This window comes from Centruroides vittatus, unplaced genomic scaffold, assembly GCF_030686945.1.
Source record: "Centruroides vittatus isolate TY-2023 unplaced genomic scaffold, ASM3068694v2 contig_2143, whole genome shotgun sequence".
In the NCBI taxonomy this organism is placed as follows: Eukaryota; Metazoa; Arthropoda; class Arachnida; order Scorpiones; family Buthidae; genus Centruroides; species Centruroides vittatus.
This window is the reverse complement of record NW_027121334.1, coordinates 636-10,065: the sequence shown is the minus strand read 5'-3', so window position 1 is coordinate 10,065 and position 9,430 is coordinate 636. Positions and strand designations below refer to the sequence as shown.

Genomic DNA, 9,430 nt, shown 5'->3' with positions numbered 1-9,430 from the left:
TGGCTTTAATTTTTACACGCTCTGTCAGCAAGTTTTCATCAAGCTGTATTGAAACTGGAAGGTCAGACTGTATCGGCAATTGAAGCTGCAAAAGAAATCAATCAACTAAAAGAATATTTGACTCAGAAACAGACCAATCAGTTTCTTTCATTTATGGTCCGTCAATTAATAGTGAAATCGAAAGATAATGTTACTGACATAGATGAAGAGTTTGTGAAAAGGGCGGCTGCAGAGTTTTATCAAACAAGCCGTAAATATCTGGAGCAGTGGATTTGCTTTCTTACCAAAGAAATGGAGATATTTTCTGGGCAGATTTAAAAAAGGTCCCCGCATGGGAAGACATTCAAAAATCTCTGGATGTATTAATTGAAAAGGAATATATTGACTGTAATAAAGATGCAGAAGTTTTTGACGAATTTTCGTTAATTTGTAACTACATTACATCGGATAAAGTAACCGAATGGAATAATCTAAATGTTTCCACGGAAACTCGTTGGGTGAAAGTATTCAAACACTTTCGAGCCAACAATCTTCAGCATGAAAACTTTTCTATTTTAATCGAATATATTTTACGTTTGCCCGCTACAAATGCTGCAGTAGAAAGGGTATTTTCTATGATGAACAAATTGTGGCCATCTGAGAAGACCCAGTTACAAATTTGTTCTAAAGGCAATGTTCGTAATTAAGGTGAATATAAAAAAAACGTGCCAAGAGTTTCATTCTTACTTAAAATCATCACCAGCTATATTAAAGCAAATTTGTTCCTCTGATAAATATAAATATAACTAAACATTTCGGGTATATATATTTTTTAATTCGTAACTCTTAAGCTAACTGACTTTTTCTGAATAAATAACTTTTAAAAAGTGTTTTTTTATTGACTACCTGTTAATTAACCTAAATAAATTAATGTCCCGTTTTGAGTCAAAAAATAAATGGTCACGTTATGCATACCAACTTTCAAAGCATTTAATTGTCCCCTACAGAGACAATGGTTTATCATCATCATCTAAAATTATGTTTAACAATAAGTTTTCATCGTGTCGACAGACTATTGAGAGAGCATTTGCTCATCTAGTTGGTCGGTTCAGAAGGCTGAAGTTTTTGGATATGTCTCGCATGGACTTAATGGTAGAACTTATAGCTGCATGTTGTACTTTACATAACATTTGTGTTCTACAGAATGATGAATCAGTATGGAGTAATGATGAAGAGAGTAGAAAATGGAGTGCAAATAACAGAAGTGGAAGAAAATGTGGCAGAGGAGATAACATATGAACAAGACCGAGAAATGGGATATTTAAAGAGAGAGCAGATAATGTTAGAAATAATGTCACAAGCAAACAGATACCGGATAAATTAATCAGCTTCTCAAGTCATATTTTTCTAAACTAAATTCATTAGTAAAATTATGTATATCAAAACCAAATAAAATAAATTAAAGTATTGTATTGAATTTTTGTTTTGTCTGAATTCATTAGAAGCTAATTAGTACAGATAAAATTGTTCTTGTCTCACTTGTACATCATTTCTTGATGTAGTATGCACTGTACCATAAATAATTGTGAAACAGCATTTTATATGTACTCTCTTTCAAGCAAGATGCAATATATACATTGTTCCTACTCAAGTTTTTGTTTTAAATTCCATGAGTTTCCCTAATCAATTTTGTGCAAATTCTCTGACCTTCACAACCTTTACAGTACAGCAAATTGACAAAATAAAACAGCAGTTGACTTACTATGCACAATAATTTATTCTGTTGTTAAGCCACAACCATAGAACTGCATGGTTTTGAAAAAAGAGAAAAGAAAACAATATTTATTTTTTATTCATTACTTAATAAATCCTGTAATCCATTACAAAAGTATGTTTATTAAATTTCTCTTAATAAACCAAAAAAAGAAAATAAGAAATTGTTATGTAATCATTATTATTAAAATGAAAAATGATAATACTATTTAAATTAAAATTTCTCTCAAATTAAGAGTGTAAATGATAACATTGTTTCTTTTTAACAAATCATTTGTACATAAAAGAATGTAGATGAAATAAATTCAATTCAAATTTATTACTTTTCTTTTGGTATCATTCTCTCAAGCAATGAAAGTATTTTTCTCTAAAGTTTTGTCTTTCAGCTCTTTGGGTTTCAAAATATGTTTTTATCCACGATGGTGGTTCATCATCTTTGTCATTTCTCCGTCCTGCATTGGGTTGCTTTCTCTTTCTAGCATTTATTAATTCTGAGGACGGAGAAATTTCTGGTGATAATGAAGATGATGATGGATTTTCTGGTGATAATGAAGATGGAATTTCTGATGATAATGGTGATTGTTCAGAACTGCTGAGTATTTCAGCTGGTGACCTACTAGAATTATTGGTCACAGACAAACCGGAAGATGAGCTGAAAGTTGCACTGGGTTCAAACTGGGGTAAGTCTCCAAGAGCCATCTCCATATCAGAAAAATACTTCCATTCTTTTCTATCATTTCCTGAAGTTTTATTGTAGAGTTTTACTGCATTAAATTGTCTTTTTAAATTTTTCATTTTGATTTCTGCTTGACTATTTGTCACAGGTATGCCCTCATTCCTCAGCTTTTCTCCAATCATCATCCACACCTAAAAAATGAAAAATTTTCATGAATTCCTAATAAAAAAATAACAGAAAATAAACAACTTTGCTTGAAACAGCATTAAAAAAAAGAACTCTGAGTAATGACTGATCTAATAGTTAAGTGAGTAATTAGGATCTACTTGTACTATATATATTTAGATTAACAGCAATTGTTCTTTTCTTACTTTTTTATTGGTGAACTTGGGTGAGTCAAAATATTTCTTATGCTCTACATACAAGCTAATCAGTAGCTTAACCTGTGAATCCTTCCATTGTATTAGCTTTGATGAACCTAAACAACACATATATATTATGACTTTGCATCTATGGTATTATTTATAGCATTACTGATTTGATTGTAATTCAGGCATAGCAGTGTTTTAACTTCTTACCTGGCTCATTATATTGCACAACTGTATTATGAGAACTCACATCTTCATTATTGTGTACAGTTGTGTGCAGTTGTTTATTGCCATCATAAGGCAAAACCATTTCTTCTTCTCTTTTTTAACAATGTCTGAACATATTCTTCCACAAAATTTTTATCTGGCAAAGCAAATAAAAGAGAACATGTTAATTTAGTTAAACATTTATTAGTTAATAGTCTCTCCTTGTTAGTTAACATACACTGAGTTTTAAAAATATTATACGTATAATAACTTTTTAACTCGGTATATGTTAACTAACAAGGATCAATTAATTAAATTAAAACAATCCATTTTATCCCTCGATATTAAAACTGCAGTTAGTACTAAACGACATAACTATGTTATGAATTATCGTTTATTTTACAAAACTGTTTGTGCTCATACGAATTTTTAAATAACATTTACCCCGTGAATAAAACTGTTTTCCAGAAAATAACATTTAAATAAAAACTTCACAAAATTAAAAAAAACAACAAAACAACTTGCAGAAAACGGGAAAGTGTACGCCATGATGCATTTTTGCCGTACAATCTCGCAAAATTGTTTCTTAATACTTAATTTTTTCATCTCAGTTTATCAGATATTTTAATAATAAGGTTTTTACTTGCCATTTATAAGTTTTAAATACGTTTCTCTGTCAACAATTACACGTATTTCCTCGTTATTTACCACAAGCTTAACTTCTACCATGGAGGCCGTCATCTTTAATCTATTTTATCCGATCCAAACGATCCTACCTTCCGCTAGGATTAGTTTGATCGCGATCCAGTTGATCCTAGATGGCGTTTGTATACGCAAATAGAAATTGATCGGATTGCAGTAGTTCCTTTGTATACACGATTTGAACGATCGAAGTGATCTCGGATCAGTTTGATTCCAAAAGTATATGCACCCTAGGAGTTGTACATGGTTTATTTTAACAAAGTTTCGTTATTTTTTTTTTATTTAAAAGTCCATAACACTTAAAGACAGCTTTGGAATACACATCAGTTAATAATTTTGTGTATGTTATTATTCTCTAAATTGTGATTCACTCAATTTTATCAAATACAGCTCAAAAAGAATCATCTAGACCAGTAGTTCCAAAACTTTGAAAGATTGTTCAGTCTTTTATAAAAAAAACATATTTTGGTGAACCCTATTTTCAGCTCTTAGCTTTTAGTCATTAATTAGTAAACTGTAATAATAATAATAATAGTTAAGCATCTGAGGCACCTTATTTTATTTTTGTCCTTTTGTTGTAACTTGTAATTGGATTTAAAATTGATATATAATTTGCTCCACATATACCTTACTTTAAAATTACTTCCAAACTACTTTCATAAAATTTATTTTTGTAATTTCTTGCAGATGGGTTATCTACAAGAAATTACAAAAATAAATTTTATGTTCACCTACTTGAATCTGAAACATGAAATGCTTTTACAATATGTTTGAAATTTATTTATTACTTTTCTTCACATTTATATAAAGTTAATTTTTTATTTTATAAAGATTTCTTCCCTTTATATATAAGCAATAATGTTCAAATATAGTTGAAAACATGCTTGTTCATATGTAAATTTGACTCCAATTCATTCCAAATGTGTTTATACTTCTAATACAGAGACTAATACAGCATTTCTTGTTCATATTTAAATTCACTTAAAAAAAATGAATAAATATTTTTCCACTCACAATAAAAATAAAATATTGATCATCATCTCATTCAGTTTATTATTTCAAATTTTTATTTATTTATTTATTTCATTACTTAACTTAAAATTGTTCTACCTTTTCATATAATATTTTAAAAAGAAACTAAGTAAAAAAGTTGAAATGTTTTGCACTAGTGCTACTAAAAAAAAAAACTTAAACCAACACCTTAATGTTCGCTGAGAGATTTATTAATGTAACAAACGTTTTCGATCTAATCGTTAGATCATCGTCAGGTTAAAAAGAACACTTCTTAAATGGAACACCAATTTCAAAATTCAAAACATAAATAACCAATAACATAAATAAAATAACTGATACATTACAAAAGATACAACAAGTGTAAAATAAGAATTCAGGATATAGGAATAAGGATGAAGGAACATAAGTATGATATTAGAAAAGGGTCCAATACAACGGTACTAGCCCAGATGGGGCAAGCTGAAGGATCCTTGGTACGGTGGAATGAGGCGAAAATCATAAAACAGTACATTCCCCAACTTTGGCAAGAACAGCCGAAAAGATGGAAATTTACAGAAGCAAGCTAAAAGAAAAATGCATTAACGCTAGGGACGCGGAGGGGCTCCCCTCGGCCTGGAAATATGCCGTTAAAAACTTATAGGAGGTGCTTGAACTTTAGTATATTTTAAATTGAATTCTTTCTGGTTAGGAAAGGTAATATTAATACTTGGGTAAGGGTAATGAATTCTTATTTTACACTTGTTGTATCTTTTGTAATGTATCAGTTATTTTATTTATGTTATTGGTTATTTATGTTTTGAATTTATAACAAAGATTTAATTGAAAAATAATTCCTTAAATAAAAATTCAATTTGAAATTAATTATTAAAATATATAAATAAATAGTTTTTACTCATTTTAAATTAAATGTTTTATTAAAATATAAATATTTAACTTAAATGTCTAGTTTTGTTTGATAATTAATTTTTTTTCAGATAAAATACTTAAGAAAATTCTTACTATAACACTTATTAATATGAACTGATCTGATTTCACTATTTTCAAAAGAAACCTTTCACTGTTTTCTGAAATGTATCTTATTGTGTATATTTCTTGATTCTGATTCCAATTAGCAGGAAGAAGTTCTGAACCTTGTTCTTTTGAATCAGGCCACTAGATAAAAAAAAAAGCATATGAGGGAAAAATATTCAGTATATTTAATTATCATTTCCAAATATTGTTAATAAGAATAAGAAAGTATTATCATTTTATTGTAAGGAACAATGTTGCTATATATGAAATAATTTAGCATAGTGTGATTATAAATCAAGTACTAACATTTTGTATTAATTTAATAAAATTTATAAATAACTTACTGTCTGAATATATCACTTAAGGGATTAGATGTAACTGGATGATCTTGGGATGTCACAGGTGTAGATGTTTGGGGTTTTTCACCTTCAATATCCACAAACATTTTGGAAAGATTTTGTTTTATTTCGTTTACTTGTCTGTAAGCACTAAAAAATATAAATTAATAAATTAAATTTATTAATTTTACTTATATTTTTTTCACAATATTTTATATATGAATCTATGTATATAAAATAGTATCATAAATCAGCATTAATAATTTGTACTGCTGTTTTATACAAAAGATTCAACTTTAAAAATATCAAATAATAATTTTACTTATTTTTTATGTTTATCTTATCAAAATATACATACAAAAACTTTAAGATATTATTTTATGATACAATTGATAATGTAAAGAAATCTGTTATATAATAAACAGGAAAATATTTCTCAATAATTTCTTTCATTATTGTAAATAAGGAAAACAAGCTGCATAATGATTATTTTTAAATCTATTGTTTTGTTAACAATACTTATAAAACATGAGCTAAAATCAAGAAGCCAGGAGTCTGTCTCTCCTTGATTTAGACCTTATTTTGTAAATTGTTACTTTGATGAAGTCTTAAATATTACAAATTACTCAACTAATATTTTTTATATTTGAAAGCACAATTTTCATTCTTTATTGGGAAAACGCAAACAAATAAATCTCTATGTTTACAAAAACTATTATAGTACTTATTATTTTTTATATATAAAACTGAAAGATATGGAAATTAATGTTAAATTTGTAAAATTAATTTTTAAATTTATTTTCAGATTTAAAAGATAGTGTTTTTCTAATTAAAAATTATTTATTTAGCTTTGAGAATGTGGACAAACTTTGGAGATTTTTGTTCTTTTATTTCTTTTTTATGTTAATAACGTATCCAAATTCTTATTTCCTTCTCAAGACTATAAATTAGTTCTAGCACAAGTAAACTATTGTAGTTAACATTTTGATAACGATATCATAATTATTATAATTTAAATAATCTTACAATAAATACTATCAAATCAAAAACTGTAATTTTTAGAAATGGAAATCGAGGAAAACTGATTTAATAATTTCTTGGGACTAAAAATTATAAATTTTTAATAATATAAAATATTAAAATATTCTGTTTTATTTTATAGTTTTATTCATTTACAAAGCAATTGATTATATGCAAAATTAAATAAAAACACTTTTTACTTGCATTATTTAGTTGAAATGCTTCATTGTCATATTTGTGCATATAGCATATTATTAAATATTCCAATTTTAATATGTTTCCAATTCATATATTTATCCTTTCTAGAAACTATTCATTGTGCACTCGTTTTGATATTTAAATAACTCAGTTCTAGAATATGCAATAAAATGTGAATTAAAACCTGACTGATTAAAATTAGTCGCTCTTAAATGCATTGTTTCAGTTTTATCTAAAATAATTTGGATGATAAAGATACTTTAAATTCTCAAATTTTTTGTAACTTTAGGATTATAACATTGTAATTATTTATCAAAATAATTACTGAAATTCATACAGAAAAATATCGACAAAACTATGATGTCAAAAGGCTGATCTGTCTTTTTTGCAGTAAAAAACTTATTAGATTAAACTACACCAGGTATCAGCTATCAATGGCTATCATCACATACTATATTATGCTTTCTCATCAGCTAGGCTGTAGAAGTACAGTAGAGCATCGATTATCCAACCCCCAATTAACCAACCGCATTCTAGTCGGCAAATTCAAATGTCCGCTAGTGATGTGGCACTACAATATTTGGTTATGTCTTGGCTACTTTAATATTATTTTTATTAAATTTTTGCATGTTTTAGCTGGCAGCACTGGCTCGACCATGAAACGGAGACTAGTATTTAAACCAGGCCTAATACACTACACTAATAATGTATTTTTTCATACTTTTCGGTTATCCGTCCGACCAACCCCAGTCCCCAATTAAGTCAGATAATCGATGCTCTACTGTAATATGCTATGTCTTATATGTCTTGAGAAAAGAAAATTATCTAGAAACAAATAATTATTTAATTAAATGAATTTTAATATCATATTTCTTGTATTTTTGTATTTTCATTTGCAGCCTGCTTTACTGTGCATATCTAATAATATATATATATATAAAATTTATAATTTATGTATAAAAAAATAGTTACCTGGTGAAATCTTTGTAATAATCTGAAATATGATCACTGATTTTAATCGATGCACCTGAAGCTTTATTTTTACTGACATTCTAAACAAAAAAAAATTACTTTGATGTATTTAAATTTAAAACAAAAATTTTGATTACAATTTAAAAATTCTTTCAATTAAATACAAATAAATATATATAAAAAAAGGGAGTTCCTATTAATAAAATTGAAAAAACTTTTTAATTATAAAAAATATTTTTTTATTTTAACTTACTTGTTCAAAATTAAGGATAATCAAATACCTGATTTATTTTGTGGTTAAATCAGTATTGTCTATCTGATTTTAATGTTTCAGAATCCATTTATGATATTAATCATAAAGAACTTTTAAATCGACATACATTTTTTATAGTCAAGTTATATAGTCACATAATAAATATCTTGTAAACAAAATTATGTCTTAAGAGTTTGAATAACTTCTCTTTATCAATATTTATCTGATTATTAATTTTACATAAAATAAAAACCATTAATTCTACTGCAGTAATTGTTGATAGAGTATTACATCATCACTAAATGTTTTGATTAGAACAATTACTTTTTCGTGATTCTTGAATAAAAATCAAATACAAGCATAATCTGCAGAATGACTCAGTTAATACTTACCTCTTGGATTTTAATAACCAAGCTTCCTAAAATACATATATCGAAATATATTCTTTTTATCTCCATTTATATAGGAAAAATCTATGTTTATGTTCTCAAATTCAATACAACACTTTTAACAAAATGATGTATGAGTAGTCTTTAGTTATATTCCAAGTGCAATTAGTAAACATTTTGAAAATCATGCCTCTTCAACTGTTAAGTTTCTTTTCCAGTTGATGAGAAACAGTTCATTGGAGAAAGTTGCCTTTTTTGGTCTGCAATTTGAAAGATTCAAAAAAATTTGGTCACTTTCAAAAAAATTGTAGACCTATAAATTCCTGTCTGCCATCCATCCATCCATCCATCTTTCCTTAATCTTGAGAATAGAGTGAGATAGATAAAAGACAAGACCAGATATGGAAATCTTGGGTAAGAGGCCCCAATTAACTATATAAGAACTTCTTATGCAAACAAGATGCAACTTCCTAATACGCAGCTCCCAAAGCTTTCGCAATGGAATTTTATTTTACTGGTTTTTGTCTTGT

The 9,430-nt window shown here is 27.3% G+C and overlaps 1 protein-coding gene across 1 annotated transcript; it reads right to left on the bottom strand.

Annotated features, from left to right (window-relative positions):
* Positions 1–2,088: 2,088 nt before the first annotated feature.
* Positions 2,089–8,338, bottom strand: LOC136970733 (uncharacterized). The gene is made up of 6 exons (XM_067265189.1): positions 8,259–8,338; positions 6,075–6,218; positions 5,719–5,871; positions 3,007–3,160; positions 2,800–2,906; positions 2,089–2,619 (listed from the first exon to the last, which is right to left on the bottom strand). The coding sequence occupies exons 4-6, from the start codon at positions 3,104–3,106 to the stop codon at positions 2,089–2,091; spliced, it is 738 nt and encodes a 245-aa protein (XP_067121290.1). The 5' UTR covers positions 3,107–3,160; positions 5,719–5,871; positions 6,075–6,218; positions 8,259–8,338.
* Positions 8,339–9,430: the final 1,092 nt, after the last annotated feature.